Here is an 18,300-nt window from a genome sequence, read left to right as displayed (position 1 = left end):
AGGTATCACAACAAGATGAGCTAATGGTACAAGGGAATTACTTTGCAAGAGGCATGTTTCTCCCTTGCTACATAGTGTTAAGTCATTTCATCGGTAGAAATTGCAGGACATAAGGGTGCACTGGTCCTGAAAATTGACAGAAAAATTCAGTGCTACAGTCAGCTTTTTGAGACCAGGGAGGAACAAATTGTAATGTACTGACATCTAAATATGTTAACACCCAATTAAACTGATTCCAAAAATTCCAAAAACTGAAGAAATAAAAACACATGATTTTTGGCATTGGAAACGCTTACTTTTTCAGATAATTTGACATGAAGAGTATTCTTTCATGTGACTAAGCTATCAAAAGCTGTAGTCTAACCATCATCTACAAATTCTTTTACTGGCAATTGGCATGTGGCGAAATGAACAAACGATGGACCGTTGGTCTGCCCCCTCCACCCTTGGCTGTACCACTGGTAAAACAAAAAAGAAAATTATGGAAGAAATTAGTAAGTTACTGTATTTAACTACATTATTTTCCCTTCTCTTTAAAATATGAGGGCAATTTTTGCCATTGTTAAGTATTTGTTCACATTGGCTATTTTGAGAAATTTAGGGGATTCATCAGTCATCCTTAGCCCTTGTATTGCATTATTTTTCTTGCCCCCAGTTCGCCCACCCATCCCCCTTTTGAGGAAAAAACCCAAAATCACACAAATTTACATTTTTTGCGGCAATTTTGTGCAAAATTGCTTGATTTTCCCCCTGAAATCCCCCCGATAAAAATTCTTGCTGCCGCCACTGCTCCTTATAGTACTCTCCAAATGTATATATAAGGTATAACAGTACCTTGTAGGCCTTGTTATAACTTACACCTGCAACAACCGTCACAACCAGGAAAAGCTCCCCCAGTTTCCATATATAGGACAAATGTCAACCACAACTTTCTTGCAGACAATACTTATCCAAACTAAACCTAAACTGTACCGTCATCAAAATAAAACACACAAAATCTCCTGAACTACTACAAAAATATCCCTTGGCATAATCCTTCACTCCCATACCTCAACCCATTCCAATTATCCACCAAACCCAACACCGTTTTTCCTGTGATAACAAATGTAATAGATCTTATCGATAGAAATTTGATTGTATAAGGCTTTATGACGGCCACGAGTCCTGTCAGATGAAATCAGTTCTCACAACGTCTAATTTGTCTGTATTTGTTTAGTAATAGAAAAGCCAATCGAAACCCTGGGCCACAACCAGGCCAGAAACAGGCATTATTGTAATAGAACAGTCATCTATAAACGCTTATTGACACTAATTCTATGGCATTAGGAAACACAATTTGTTCCTGGAATTATTGACAAATCAAGATTTGACAACAGATATATTGAACATTTTGTTCTGCATTTTGTAACAAAAGTGTCATTTCTAAAAATATTTGACGAACGTGTTGACTGTGTGTTCTTGTGACCACTCTTGTCAATCATTTATTATAATTGAGAAATGATGACCAAATGTTTGTGTGGTGGGGAAGGCATGGGGATAAATGATGTAAAATCAACCAATTTTAGTTGGGGCCAAAATCAACCAATTTTATGCAGAATTGCTGCAAAAGGTGGACATTTTCATCATTTTGGGTTTTTACTGGGCATATGGCTGTAGTCTAACCATCATCTACAAATTCTTTTACTGGCAATTGGCATGTGGCGAAATGAACAGACGATGGACCGTTGGTCTGCCCCCTCCCCCCTTGGCTGTACCACTGGTAAAACAAAAAAGAAAATTATGGAAGAAATTAGTAAGTTACTGTATTTAACTACATTATTTTCCCTTCTCTTTAAAATATGAGGGCAATTTTTGCCATTGTTAAGTATTTGTTCACATTGGCTATTTTGAGAAATTTAGGGGATTCATCAGTCATCCTTAGCCCTTGTATTGCATTATTTTTCTTGCCCCCAGTTCGCCCACCCATCCCCTTTTGAGGAAAAAACCCAAAATCACACAAATTTACATTTTTTATGGCAATTTTGTGCAAAATTGCTTGATTTTCCCCTGAAATCCCCGATAAAAATTCTTGCTGCCGCCACTGCTCCTTATAGTACTCTCCAAATGTATATATAAGGTATAACAGTACCTTGTAGGCCTTGTTATAACTTACACCTGCAACAACCGTCACAACCAGGAAAAGCTCCCTCAGTTTCCATATATAGGACAAATGTCAACCACAACTTTCTTGCAGACAATACTTATCCAAACTAAACCTAAACTGTACCGTCATCAAAATAAAACACACAAAATCTCCTGAACTACTACAAAAATATCCCTTGGCATAATCCTTCACTCCCATACCTCAACCCATTCCAATTATCCACCAAACCCAACACCGTTTTTCCTGTGATAACAAATGTAATAGATCTTATCGATAGAAATTTGATTGTATAAGGCTTTATGACGACCACGAGTCCTGTCAGATGAAATCAGTTCTCACAACGTCTAATTTGTCTGTATTTGTTTAGTAATAGAAAAGCCAATCGAAACCCTGGGCCACAACCAGGCCAGAAACAGGCATTATTGTAATAGAACAGTCATCTATAAACGCTTATTGACACTAATTCTATGGCATTAGGAAACACAATTTGTTCCTGGAATTATTGACAAATCAAGATTTGACAACAGATATATTGAACATTTTGTTCTGCATTTTGTAACAAAAGTGTCATTTCTAAAAATATTTGATTTAACGTGTTGACTGTGTGTTCTTGTGACCACTCTTGTCAATCATTTATTATAATTGAGAAATGATGACCAAATGTTTGTGTGGTGGGGAAGGCATGGGGATAAATGATGTAAAATCAACCAATTTTAGTTGGGGGCCAAAATCAACCAATTTTGCGCAGAATTGCTGCAAAAGGTGGACATTTTCATCATTTTGGGTTTTTACTGGGCATATGGACGGGCAAGAGTTCTGATGGGGAAATTTCCCCCTCCCTACCCCTATAGCATCACCACTGCGGACCTCAAGTCCTGTCAGCCCAAATTAGTTCTCATTTGTTTAGTATAGAAAAGCTAAAACCAGCCAGGAAAGGGCATGAATATAACATAGTGGTTTATGTTTCAATATGACACATTCATTATGACTACTTGTAAAAGGAAGCACAAAATTTGTAAGCTGATTTGCTGACAAATCTAAATTTGAGTACACTCATCAATGCAGAGATTGAACATTTTATTGGCTTTATGAAATTTTGCATTTGATTTATACTTTTTAGCAATTATTATGCCAAGTAAACTAAATAATAAAAAAAAAAAAACTAAAAACCTTCCAAAAGTGTTTCTTATTTTTGCAAGGCTATTGATTTCTTATTTTTGCAAGGCTATAGAAAGCATCTCTACTTCCTAGACATATTTTAGAAAAAATACAAAATACAAATATAATTGAAGGAACCTCAAAAAAGGAAGCAGGAGGGGATATGAAACGTTTATTTTTTATTTGGCTTAAGTTTTCAAATAACAACTTTAATTTCTGCTTTTTTCTTTCTTTTTCATACAAAATGCAACCTTGTAGCAACATTAAATCTTGTGAAATGTTGTCAAAACTAGACAATTTTATATTAGCATCTCCGCAACATAAAATTTATTGTACAATGGATTTTATTTGTAAAATGTAACACTGGGTAATAATCAGTACAGCAAGATGCATTTGAAGATGTAATTTTACTTTCAAAATATGTAATTTTACTTTCAAAGAGGTAATGATATACTATTATCAATGCATGCAGCATTCTAATAGTAAAACCATAATAATAAATATATTCAAATTACTGAGATAAGTATAGTATTTTTGCTGATCTTCTTTAACTGATTCAAATTGAAATTTGATATTTTATACCAAAAAAAGGACTTATTGTTATTTTTATTACCAATTTATACTCACAAAAGCTGAATACTGCAGAAATAGCTCAGCTATTAAATCAGCCATTACTCCAAAATGAATAAAGCCTAATCATCACAAGAAAATAATTCTATTAAATCTAATCTGCAATAAAATGGTATCAAATTATCATAGTAATAACAATATCAAATTAAATCTATTTTATGTTCCAAATTACGTATAATCCCCTGGAGTGTGTTATTTAAAGATTATGCTATAAGGCCAAATAAAAAATAAAACATGTTTCACGTCCCCTCCCGCTTCCTTTTTTGAGGTTTCTTCAATTTTATTTTTATTTTTTGAAATTCAGTTATAACTTTTCAAAAAAATATGTCTAGGAAGTAGAGATGCTTTCTATAGCCTTGCTTATATAGGCTACAAGAAACACTTTTATAAGGTTTTGTGATAGTTAGAGGGGGCCTTTCTCTCAGAACAACAAATAAAAAGAGGCCTCCTCCTTTTTCCAGGCATTATTGTATACGATAAAACAGCTCTAATTATAGGTATTTACACCAATTTTGGGATAAAAAATAAACAATATAAAGCCCCCTCTTCCTCCTTTTTTTCAAAAAAACCGGACGTGAAACATGTTTTTTATTTTACTTGGCCTAATGAATTATAATGGAAAAACTTTTATATGTTTTGTTAGACTATTTTGTATCGTTGATTACTGTATACTCAGTAAAATTATTGTCAATACAAATCTTGTTCTTGATTCTGATTCTATATGGAATATGGAATTTACATATGTTACATTGTAAAGCGTAATCTGTCTGTAAATGGTTATTTCTGCTATGCCTATTTTTAAAATTGAACAATTAGGGTTGAGATCAGGGGCGTCAGGCAGCTTTCTTGGTCAGGAGAGGCAAAATTAAATTGGGGGGCACAGACGAAGAAAAAAATTGCAGTTGCATCATACAATACATTATACCGGTTTTGTATTTAGAGAGGCTTTATTGGGACGATGCGCGTGTAGCGCGCAATAATTTGTATTTTGCACTATTTTTGCCCATGATTGGGATGAAAAGGGCTTTATTGTGACAATGTCTTGCGCAAGTAACGCAAACATTTTATATTTTACACTATTTTGGCCCATGATCGGGTGAATTTTGGTGGAAAAGGGCTCCTTGCCCTTTTCTTTTCCTTTGCCCTCCAGATTTTCTCTTTTATTTTTTGTCAGAGGGGCACTCTTTTCTTTCATTTTTGTCAGGGGGGCAATCTGCCCCTTGCCACCCCACTGGCTACGCTACTGGTTGAGATTTCTCTTCAAAAATAAAATGGAAGTGAGGAATAAATATGCATAATTTATGCATTTTAGTGGTATTAGAGACTGGGTGGAATCAGTTAGTCATTTCTTGTTACCCAAAAGGCTATAGAGCAAATACTGTGACTTCCAAAAAGGATGGTTAACATGCAAGTTTTACAAAAACTTTCATTTCCTGAAAGACGTAAAAGTTTGTAGAAACTGGGCCTCTCCTGTTTGGGTTGTTGTCAAGTTCCTATTGGAATATCATTTAAAACAAATGAAACAAACATATCATGTACCGGTATTCAAATCAGATCACTAAAATATTTCTATCTTTTATCATATTCTTTTTACAATATTTTTCTTTAAACATTAAATAGTTACATGGATCCTTGACGTATAAGTGAAATATTTACACTGGCAGTTTTATAGGTTTTGTGACTCCAAATATGTGACAGAGTGCCAGACATTGGTAGTATATTTATTCATATTTTGCCACATCTGAAATGACAAGAGCCGCCTTTTGTGCCAAGTATAGTATTTGAATTTCTTGGAATCTTTGAAATCAAAGACTTTGAAATTTAAACATGATCCATAAAGGGTTCTAAAAACTGCCCGGAAAAACTGACAGGGACAGACTATTGAAAATGCATCTTGGGGTGGATATGTTATGCACAGTGTACATATTAACTCTAAAATGGCATATGTTGGGGTTTTTTTGCTATCAGAAGGGAAAGAAGGAATGGACAATGAGAGAAGATGAACAAAGAAGTCACTTGGTACCAACATGATTCAAACCTTAGACCTCTCACATGCCAAGCACAACATCACCGACCGGTAGCCACGGGTGATTGTGTCATCACATCACATGGGATGCATGCATGCGCAGTGGTTTTCCGTGTAAGATTTTTTGTGGTTAGGGTTAACATGGGTAAGTGGTAGTTGTTGAGGCATTTTTAGCAAAATATTGGTATTATATGTACTGTCATATAAGCACCCTCACAAGTCAACCTATATAAGGCATTAGACACAAATTAGTTTGATCTTTCGATAGACCACCGATGCTTGGTCGATCCTTATTATTTATGAAATCAATTTATTGACTATTGTAAATTGTGATAACATATCAATCCATGCTTGTATTGATATTGACCATACAAATTTAGCATTAATTCTGATTAATTAGTTGATAGTTCATTAATAACAAGCATCGAAGTAGCATCAATGGTCGATCAAAAGATTGAACAAATTTGGTTCTGGCCCCTAAACACGACATGGATTATACATCCTCCCACGAATGCTAAGATTATCCTCCCTGAATTCCCTCCCCTGTTTAAACTTGTTTGCATCCCTGTGCAAACCACTGGTTGAGTACCCCTGTAATTCAAAATAGTCATTGTTTCAATCTTTTTTCAAAATCCATCTTTCATTAGATAGAATGATGAATTAGTCTGAACCGTGCAAGTCTGCGCATTCATGTGAACATGGTGAACAAACACGCAAGCTGGAGTCATGATGCCAAGAGGCACGTAATACACATTAGTAGAGTTTATGGAGGGGAAAGGATGGCAACATTATGCCCTTAAGTAGTCTTGAGGGATATAAAGGGTTGTTGGAAGGAATGCCCCATGTAAGATCCTGTTGACTTTATGGTTGATTGATATGGGTTATATTTGTGAGAACAATGAACAATATTCAAGAGACCTGGAAAGTTTGAAGGGAGGACAGAATTCTCCCATCCAAGTTCACCAATAGTGCACAATTTTACTAACAGGGAAAGCTTTATGAAACTTTTACATAATTTTGATTGATTTGTTTTTCAAAATAAAGAAATACATTATAAAAATGTCGCTATCTCTGTGACAAATTTGGTTGAATTTCCTGGGAAGAACTAACCATTTTAGTGACTTTGATATCAAGACAGGGGTTCATCCACAACCATGGAGTAAAGTGGGATATGCAAACAATTTTAACATGGGGTTTGAGCAAAGATATGAGGATGAGTTTTAAAAAATGAGGGTGCATTTCAATAAAGGTTGAGAAACTGCTCAAATACAGTACATTTGGCTTGTTTGAAAAATGCAATAAAATGCAAGACAAAACGAAACTTTTAGTATTTGGCACCATTTCATCACATTTGGCATGTATAGCAAATACATAATTTAAGACTCCGAACAAGCTATGCAGAGCTATGTTAAATCATGCATGCCAAATTTCCTAGTACATACAACACATATTACATGATGTGTTTTTATATAGTTTTTTTTTTTAACTTTCACCTGTGGTTTGGGTTGTGGTCAACTTTCAAACCAACATCCTATATCAAATTAGTCCTCCATGTAATTTAATTATGTAATGTAGATATTGTTGCCAGTTTAAATTTGTGTAACTTTCATGAGTTTAACACTTGGCTTCATCATGTGCAAATGTTCCATAAACCTACAGCCCACTTGACATGTCATGTCATTGCCCAGCAGTATGCGCACAAATTATGGCAATTTCCATTGTTCTTTGCCCTGCAGTGTGCGTACAGCATCGTAGTTTGCTCAGGGCATGTGCATTTTAAATCGCCCACCACATTTCATATATAGTACAAGAAAGCCATTGAACAGTGTAGCAGTTCGTTCAAGCATATCGATAGACCAGTCCCTCGCCTTTGTTGATAAACAATGATGTCAAGTGGTCTATATACATGTATTAAAGCAACTCAATAATATTGTTGGCATATTTATATTTTCTACTAAGAGTGTGACTGAAGTCTTAACAACTTAACTTGAAAGTTCTTCACTTTCAAGTAAAAACAATTTTGAATATATCGCGCTGCACTACAAGCAGGTTGCACTCATCACCTCTGTATGTCTACAATCATAGTATTTAATACAACGCCACTCTTTTCAAAGATACTAATCTTACAGGTGCAAGTGATCAGCATGATATGGTTCAATGCAGAGGTACCATGTGAACGTAGTTAGTGCAGCACAGTATAATCAAAAATTGTTTTCACCTATTGATATGGCAACGCATCTGCACCCCTAAAGCAACTTGCAAAAGAGGTCATCACTAAAAATCATTTTTGTCCAAACATTAACCTCATAATCCTAACCCCAAATCCTAACCTTAATCCTAAAACCAAGAAACTGTAACTCTAATCTCTTAATCCTATCCCTAATCCTTATCCTAGTCCTAAATTCAGTGGCGGCGGGAATTTTTTTCGGGGAGGGGGCATGGGGGGGGCAAAGTGAATTTTTTTTTTTTTGGGGGGCAAAATCAACAAATTCTGTGCAAAATTAATGTAAAAAGTGGACATTTTCGCAATTTTGGGTTTTTACTGGGGAAATGGGGGGGGGGTTAAGAGTTCTGACTGGGGGGACAATTTTCAGTACTTTGCCACATTTGCCATAAAACCCACAGCTTATCATTCAGATCATAGAAAGTTGGATTAAAGATAGGCCCCCAAATTAACATTACCTGTAAAGGGGTAAACTGAGGGCATCATGCCAATAGAGTTAATTAGGTTTCCCCCACAGCACATGATTTGCGCGCACTATTGTGATGCGAAAATGAAAAGGAACCGAGATGGTCAGTGACTTCAATGAAGTCCCGCTTAATGTAAGGGTTGTGACCTTCCTGTTAACTGCCACACGAACCCCTTCACCACATATCATCTGAATCCGGATGCAAGCCCAGGCTGTCAACACACCAGCATGCAACATGTGTAAACTAGGAAGTAAAAGCGTTGAACTGGTCAACGATTGCAATTACAGCTAATGGGGTGATGACATTCCCCCTCACATCATCATGGACTGTAGAAATGTCTACAGTCCATGCTAAAACATGCAGCATATAGCTACTAGGGGTAAAATAGTATAGTCTGAGCTACTAACAGGTATTGGGAAGGAGGCCGGATCGCGAAAAGAAAGAGGAAGAGGAAGAAGGGGAAGATAATGAGAAGAAGGAAGATGAAGAGGAGGGAGAAGGATGCAAAGATGCATACTCTTGAAAGCTGTTCCTTTCAAAGTAAACTGCTTGTAGCGGTTCTAAAGCATATATATTCGCAATATTAAACTGAGGAAATTACCCATTTTTGTTATTAGAAGTGGACCAAGTTAGACACTTCTATGACCTCACAATAACTGAGGAGACTGCCCATTTTTGTCACTTACCCAAGCTTTCAACACACTGGTATACAACATGTGTGAATGAGGAAGTAAAAGCAATGAACTGGTCAGCCAACAGGTAATCATGCAAATGGGGTCATGACATTCTCCCTCACATGCTGCATGGTCCAGGAAGAGGAGGATGCAAAGATGTGCGGCTTTTAATGTAAAGCACATTCACATTATTAAACTGAGGAGACTGCCCGTAGCCAAGATGGGTGTGACACCAGTGCCCCCTGTGAGAAGTTCCTCCCCCCAGTGGGATGTTGGCCGCCCTGATATTTAAGATTGTCAGGCCTTTTTTTGTATTTTTAGCACATTTGATGATCATTTTCATCAAAGTTTGCCCCCCCCCGTTGCCCATCCTTTCAAAAAAGCGTTGGCTACACCACTGCCCATTTTTGATACATTCAAACATGTCTCTGACCTTTCAGTTTCAACAGCCAAACATGATCCTGATGATTGTCAGATCAGGAAATTAGCTGCTAAATGTACCCACTTGCTAAGGGTGTAAAAGAAATAAGGGAAAAGAGTGGAAATCAAAATACACAAAATATGGTGACAGCTTATTTCTCTGATTGCTAATGGGCTATTCCAGAAAATAGATGCACACCCCCTATAGAGAAGTTCGGATATCCGGACTTTTTGTCCAGTCTGAACTGTTGGAAATCCAGACTTTTAAAGTGCCCAAAGGCAAAAAAATCCGGCAGAACAATAGTTCAAAATCAGAAATCCTCAATTTGAGAGCTCATTTTTAACATTTCCGTGATTTTTCCATCATTTGATTGGATTTCCAAGCTTTTTCCAGTAACATTGGCAACTGGAATTCCAGTCGTTTTCAGAAAGCAGACTTGGAAATGCGGACATTTCTTTGATTGAAAATTTACTCCTCTATAGGGGGTGTGCACCTAATTTTTGGAATAGCCCAATGATGTTACAGAGTCCTAATGTGTACATGTATCCTGTTGTTCTTGTTTTGCATTTTATGCACAATGGATTGTGGATATGATGCATTGAATATCAGAGGATGATTTAAGGAAGCCCCATCATGCACTGTAAAAGTGTTATCAGTAGAGTTTCAACTGCCACTTTACTTTTCAAATCCCATTGAACTCTGTGCAAAAGATGTTGTTGTAGAATTGCCCTTGTGTCATTATTACTTGGTCGATTTCAGATCTAAAGTGATGTATGCATGAAGGATAATTCACACCTTCTGTAGATAACATAAAATGTGAAATCGACCAACTTTTTGAAGGTGTTTTTATTGTAAATATATCTGTCCAAATTCAAATTTTGCCATGCACGTGTGTATGCAGTGGGCGGGCAGTGGTGTCATGTTCACTCACACAGCTGTGCTAACCGCAAGACTTGCTGGGAAGTGCTTAAATCATCCTGATTGAATATTATATAAATTCAAGAATCACTACACATAAAACACACACACACCCCCACACCTAAGTGCTGCTAAATGAGGACATTTTTGTCTAGTGACCAAAGTACTTTTCCATGATTTTCCTTTTTTTTCATGACTTTTACAGAGTCCAATTGAGAACCCTGTCAAATTCTGGTCAGGGATGAACAATGGACATTTTCCTTCCTGGCCAACTCAAGAGAAGGAATAAATAGAGCGTTGAGAACCAGAAAGCTATAACTCATAAAAGAAACCTGTTTTATAAAGGTTTTTCTGGTTCTCAACCCTTTGTGATTGGCCCTGAAAAATGTTAAAATATGTTCATAACATGGGAGTATGTCAATGATGTGCAGAGAGAGACTGATGAATGGTAGTTTTGTAATGTGATCTGTTTATGACAAATCATTCTAAAATTGATTTCAACTTTTGCTATATGAAACCCTGGCATAAACTAGACCATAATATGCAAAATGGTCCTGAAAATGGACACCAGTACTCAGGAACCCCAGCTCATATCCTGGTCACGGATTACCATTTTTCGCCTCCTGAATCTGCCTTGACCGACTCCAGCGAAACTGTGATGGGTCCAAAAATCCTGGCCAATAATAGATTTATCCTTTATATAAGACTACTAGACACCAAATTAGCTTATTGTCAAGACTTCATTGAGGGATTAGACAGCTTTATTCTGTAAGCTGCATAATCCCGGTCTTCATACTAGAATAACTCTGAAGGTGTACTTGAAGGTAAATATTGAAATAGATCTCATCAAGCATAAAATCATATGTCCATGATATTCAGAGAAAGACAGATGAATGGTAGATTTGTAATGTGATCTGTTTACGCTAAATCATTTCTAGCACTCTTAATTGATTTCAACGACTGCTACGTCAACATTCTCTACATGATTGACATTTACTGACTGACTAGAGCATCGCAGACCTACTTACACTTTATTACATTATTCAAAACATTGCAGTTTGGATGTACAAAAATGTTTTGCAATCTTGTCAACCCTTGACGCATACCGGTAATCCGCATATCATGTCTGTACTGCAATACTTACAACACTATGGACCACGATGGTCTCATCCCAATGGCATTGTTCAATAACTTCAATTAAATAATCATAGAGCAAAAATTTGACCTCAAGTTGAAGAGTATGAGTTTTGTACCCAAATTTTCAAAAGTCATTCAATGAATGTGCTTATGTATTGGGGATAAAGAACTGCGCACTGATGTTCGAGCTTGTTGTGGATCGTAGTGCAACACCCGGTCAGACTGACACATCATTCACACCAAAAAAAGGAGTTAACACCCTACTCTTTTTGAAACTGACTATAATGGTTGATTCAATCATTTCCCACCAATTCTCAAAGGTTCCCCTTATTGTATAAATTGTCACATCTAGACACAAATAAATGGGAGCCACAAATAAATCCACCAAATCTGAAATCTTTTTAGAATTTCCAACACTACAAGGTATTACCTCTAAAATGGCTACCTTTAAACATGCCAGAAAAGTTAGGTTGAGCTAAGTATAGATCACCCAATCATCCATTGTTGACGTACGCACAAACATCGGACTGATGAGACAGACATCCTATGCCACAGACACACGTTCATTAATGACAGAGTGGTATAATTGGTACATCAGGGTGATCAAATGGAAAATAAAATCAACTTCAGCAGGGTGAAAGATACACCTCAAAATATTGCAATTTAATATTTAATTTCTGTAACAATAGCATTAAGGGGTGGGGTATGAACGTTTGGACAGTATTTTTTGTGGGACATGAGAGCACATCAGACATATCGAATTGCTTTCTGAATATGCAGAATGTCCTTCTGATATCAAATAATTTTGAATTTTTGAAATTCGCGATATAATACACATTTTATGGCAAATGGTTAAAAATTGATATTTTTGATATTTAACAGTCCTCGAAGTAAACTTAATGAATCTAATGATATGTACTTAAAGTGTATGTAGCTGGGATGAAAAGCCGACGATCAATTAAAAATGTTGACCTTTCATATTAAAGATATGGATTTTTTCCCCAAAACACCCAAAAAAAATTAGGTCTTTTCATCTATGTAATGATTCAGGCCTGGTAAATATGTTCCATTTCCCAGAAAGACACATGAAAGATGAGCCAAATTTCCCACAAAGATCATGAAGATAGCAGCACTGCCTACAAATTCTTATGTATTTCAACATTATAGGGGGAATTTATTGGGGTAGGGCATTTATTAGGAACAGTACAATATTTGGGTTTTTTGGGAAATTGTAGCTCAAGATTCACAAAATTGAGCCAATTTCTCAACAAATTTCTTAAAAAATAACCCATCTATAAACAAATTGTCATGCAAAGAGAAGCCTTTCTCACACCAAAAGACCATTCAAATACTAGTAATGCCCATTTCATTTCTGCGGCAAATCCCTGTATAGACTTGTTTGCATTTAGAAACCTCAAGTTCCCTTGTAGGATCTATGACCAGATTAAATAGACATCAATACAGGTGCTGACAGTATTTCCAATCCCTCAAAATTGTTTTGGAAACATAAAACACCCATGAACCTCACAAAATAAACACAATATTTCCCCTTTTCCCCAATGTTTATAACCTACTGGGCCTGCTTCACAAAGACATACAATTGAACTTATGCTTAACGGACCGTTCACAAACACTTGTTGGGGGGGGGGCCTGATTTTCGTGTCAAAAGGGTGGGCCTGAAATTTGTGAGACCTGCAAAGGGGGGGGGCATTTTGTGATGAAATTTTTTTCATTTTTTTTCAGGCCCCAAGTGTTTGTGAACAGTCCCTAATTTAACAGGGTTTTGTGCTGACCTGTAGCCAGGGGGCAAGTAGGCAGACCCCCCCCCCAATTTCGGCCTCCTTGCCCATAAATTAGCCTGTAGTCTGTTAAAATTGATATATTTGTAAAATTCATACCTTGAAACTTACCAAATCATGAAATGGCTTCAGTTGGGCTTCATTTTGATTCCTGAGGGGGGGACATCCCTTCTCACACACACCGGGACACTCTTGTGCTGCACAAGCATGGTGTGCAGGGATGACGTACTGAAGTCCATAATTTCTGGCTATGGGCCTGGAGTTGTGTGTGATATAGATCAAATGCAAGATCACTAATAAGAGTTAGTGAAATGGATCCTAGAAGAAGGATAACCTATGCCAAGAAACACATAATTCCACTGTGGCATCAAACATATTCAAAATGGAATGATTTTTGTCTCTTTATGATTTCTGAAAAAAATCATCCTCAAATTATTCAGAACTTTTATCATCTTAGGAATAAGGTGAACAACCTTTAATACTAACTGAGGAGTGCATTTACCCTATCTTCTGCAATGTTTACAATTTAGTACATTTACCTTCAGAATATATTTATAGAAGGAATGCCTGGGTAATGAGAAGGATTCGGTCAATGGAAGGCAGGCAAAATATGTGATGTTTGCAATTTTCATCAACTCTGGCCAAAGGCAGTTGGACGCATCAATGTTTGACTGACACCAGACATCATTGATAAAAGATAAAAAGATATTGAAATTTAAATAATGGCATTTTCACACAAAATCACATTGAAACACACCAATTGAGGAAGCCCCGCCAGAGCAGTTCTTCATCATTGGATTGTATTAGTGAGACCAAAAATTCATTTAGAAGTACTTCTATTGTTTCAAAGATGGGTTACATTACGGGGTCAGCTTCACTCTTAAGAAAAGAATCAATTTCGAAAAATATCCCTAAATTAAGCAAATTTCACAAATGGCTGATACAGAAGAAAATAGTAATTACCTTGAATTACCAAAACAAACAAAAAAGAGGAAAATGATAAATTTCACTCAAAAAAAACTGCCAGACTAACTGAAATAATATTTGACTTGCAAATTTCACAGTTCATCAATTTTACAATTTTTTTTTTTTTTTTTTTGGAAATCTTTTGAAAGATGGTTCACCCTACCAGGGTCACCTTTGTTCTTGAGAAAAGAATCAATTTCCTAAAAATATCTTGTAATAGTGACAATAATTGTAATAATAATTACCTTGAATTTATTTAAAATGATAATTACCTTGAAATTAGCAAAGAAGAGAAAATGATATATAAGAGACATAAAAAATTGGTTGATAGCTATTCTTACTCACCCAACCCTAAAAAGCTGCTGACCCGAAAGTTAATCCCATAAATTCAGGGGAAAAATAGTTGTCCTCTCTTGTCACTTTGCAACAAAAAATGATAATAAATTATTGTGTAATGGTTGTAAAGTTCAATTTAATTTCAATAATGTCCAAAACTCTGTCACTATATTGTAAATTCAAAAAGTAAAAAAACTTTTTTTGGCCCTTTTATTGCAAACATTTTATTTGCAAAGAAAACAATAATTACCTTAATATTGGAGAACCACAGCCGGTTTTCATTCAGCGTGTTGAGATACACAGCATAATTATATCCAATATACAGAGCTATCACTATCCCACTCAACAAAGAAAGTCTGCTCAACAGCACAGAGTGCTCCGCACCCGACGATTTGTGAGTTCTTCCATTCCTACAAAATCCGTTCACACCGTTGTGTTTCCTATTTGCACGTCCCGTGTTCGTATGATGGTGAGCACCCCCGTTGATACCACCGTTCATATGCTTTCCATTTGCACGTCCATTCAGATGATGATGAGCACTCCCGTTCATATGTGTATGCTTCCCATTAAGATGCACTGTCTCATTGTTATTATTATTCAGTTTACCATTAGCTTGTATTTTATGGGTCCTTGTTTTTCCATTCTGTAGTTTAATCACCTCCTTACCACTACCACTCTTCTTGGCATCAGTTTTAGGTTTGCCATTCTGCTGGTGATTTTTATGCTGTTTCCTCGACATCTTGATTATATCCTCTTGCGATCCACAGAAGAAGAATTTTTGATCAATATTTTCAAATTATGTACATTTCAAATGTATGCCTTTGGATATCTACATGACATACCTGCTTTTCGCCTCACCACAATCGTTCAGAGCATATTCCAATATTTCACATCCACAAAAAACAAACAAAAACATTCAAGTAATTCCAAAACAAAAAATCCAGTTTCTGCTGAACTGTGGGCTCAATTTCTGCATACAATTTTCGGTAATAGCATTCACTCCGTAGCTACCACTGATCTGTCCACAATATCAATAGTTGCAATACAGTCTAATTGTCGGTCAGTTCCAGTATTCTGCTGTTATATATGTAATATATCCACACATTTCACTGAAGCATAACATAGCAACATTTCCAATTTTCTTCTTTCATCTAGATGACTTACTCTCAAGTTAAATGTAATTTTCCGCCTTCAAATGATTTATACTTCAGTCTAGTTCTTGCAACATTTGCCCTATATTGCATCCACCTAACATTTCACTTTTCCCAAAGATTGACAAGCACACATTCACATATCCTTATGTTTCTCTATATAGTTTTCCACCTTGCAGTGATTTACAAGACAGTCTGGATCAGCCAACCTTTTCACAGGTTGACTTAGTTCTTACACCAACTCTCAGACACTCCTACACATGGTCGGTCGCTGTGTCGCTAAACCCTCCAGGGCCTGAGGCTGTAAACACGCAAATGATGACTCCAATTGGTGAATACAAAAGTTGCCTAATTATCCAAACTTGTTGACTTACGCTAATTGCACATTTGTGATTGACAAATTTGCTGTGATTATGATTAGATCTCTGGGTCTAAAGGTTTTTAAGTTTGCCTATTCACAGTTGCGAAGATATTGCATTGATCTCAGCCTCAACTTAGTGAAACTCACAGCCACGTGCAACGCATTAAGATCCTTCTTGATCAGGTGCACCTGTACACCTTTGTAACCCGTAGTCCTATATATAGATAGATATCTCTGATCAGGAGTTGACACCTTGTTGCTCATACCATATGTGCTACAGAAAAAAAGGAGTATATTCCCACCAAGAAATTCTGTGCAAAACTTGCTTATCTGACGCGCTACTCCTTCTATATCCTCGTATGGAGTTGCCGAACAGAACTTATTATTCCATGTATTGCACTTATATCCTCAGTTACTATTCCAGCAATACCAGGATGTTAGGAATGGCAATATTGAACAAGCTGATGTGTATTCCAATATCGGTGTGTATCTCCACTCCAATGCAAATGATACGATTTTGGGTGCTCATCCAGCAGGACTACACTATTACAATACCCATGTATTTACACACTTATTCCACAGCCACTGACAAATTCAGCTGTCCACCAAGTAGGACTACACCAGTGTTAAGACTACAATAAATGTGTAAAACTCAGGTAGCATTCATGTATCTACGGCTGATAGCTTCACATACACGTAACTATCCAGGCTCACAATGCCAGTCAGCTGCCTATTGAGAAAACTTGGCTAACTTTCCAAGTCACCACATGCAAAGTGAGTCTGCTGCGCTGTGCTGTGGAAAGTTGCCAGTATTGGCTCGGATCATTGGCTGAGCTGCTCCGTTGTTGGTGATCGGTGGTGGCTGCAGTCACACGTGACTGGAAAATAAACCATACAACAAGTTGAGCATATTAAATCAGGATTTTTGACTGATGATGAGACTTTAAATATGCATTTAGTCCATGTTGGGTGAGCCATGCAAAGAGTTGTCAAAAGTGAGATTAAGTCATGCGGGTAGGTGACTGGTGGTGTGTAGTGGCCAAGTGGGAAACGAGGATATTTTTGTGGTGTGTGATTCAGAGAAATGGATGATATAGTATGTATCACAAAAATAACAGATGTCTGTCACTAGTATGAAGATCACAATCCATATATGAGAAGGCAACTTCTGGTGACTTTTAAGAAATACAAGAGGTATATATGCATCATATGTGGTGGTTCCAAAATTAAAGTTCATATTAAAAGGGGTGGTGCAATAATTATGTGAACCCTTAGTGGTTAATTATATGGCAGAGGGAACAAATTTGTTTTAGCAAGCCTGGGGCAAGCATTTTTTGACAGTTAAGGGCTGGGGTATGAATGTTTGAACAGTATTTATTGTAGGACATTAGAGCACATCAGACATATCGAATTGCATTCTGAATACGAAGAATGTCATTCTGATATCAAATAATTTTGATTTTTGAAATTAGCAATTTAATACACATTTATGGCAAATCATTAAAATTGATATTTTTGATATTTAACAGTACTTGAAGTAAAATTTATCAATCTGATGATTTATACTTAAAGTGTATGTAGGTGGGATGAAAAGCCGACGATCAATTGAAAATTTTGACCTTTCGTCTTGAAGATATGGATTTTTTTCCCAAAACACCAAAAAAATTAGGTCTTTTTGGGAAAAAATCCATATCTTCAATATGAAAGGTCAAAATTTTCAATTGACCGTCGACTTTTCCTACTACATACACTTTAAGAATATGTCATTAGATTTATATAATTTACTTCGAGGACTGTTATATATCAAAAATTTGAAAAATATCAATTTTTTATAATTTGTCATACAATTTGTATTATATTGCGATTTTCAAAAAATGAAAATTATTTGA

At 36.3% G+C, this 18,300-nt stretch overlaps 1 protein-coding gene across 3 annotated transcripts in view; it reads right to left on the bottom strand.

Moving 5' to 3' along the window:
* LOC140157020 (protein C-mannosyl-transferase DPY19L3-like) overlaps positions 1-18,300 on the bottom strand; it is a 157,688-nt gene that overhangs the window by 31,339 nt on the left and 108,049 nt on the right. The window contains exon 1 of one of the 3 annotated variants that reach the window (XM_072180077.1): positions 15,150-15,756. The exons of the other annotated variants lie outside the window; for them this stretch is intronic. Coding sequence (XP_072036178.1) covers positions 15,150-15,638 — 489 coding nt within the window. The 5' untranslated portion in view covers positions 15,639-15,756. Of the gene's footprint in view, positions 1-15,149; positions 15,757-18,300 lie in introns of those variants that run through there. 3 annotated transcript variants of the gene reach the window in all.

The sequence above is a fragment of the Amphiura filiformis genome, chromosome 7 (assembly GCF_039555335.1).
Source record: "Amphiura filiformis chromosome 7, Afil_fr2py, whole genome shotgun sequence".
In the NCBI taxonomy this organism is placed as follows: domain Eukaryota; kingdom Metazoa; phylum Echinodermata; class Ophiuroidea; order Amphilepidida; family Amphiuridae; genus Amphiura; species Amphiura filiformis.
The sequence above is the reverse complement of the archived record's forward strand: the minus strand, read 5'-3'. Positions and strand labels throughout refer to the sequence as shown.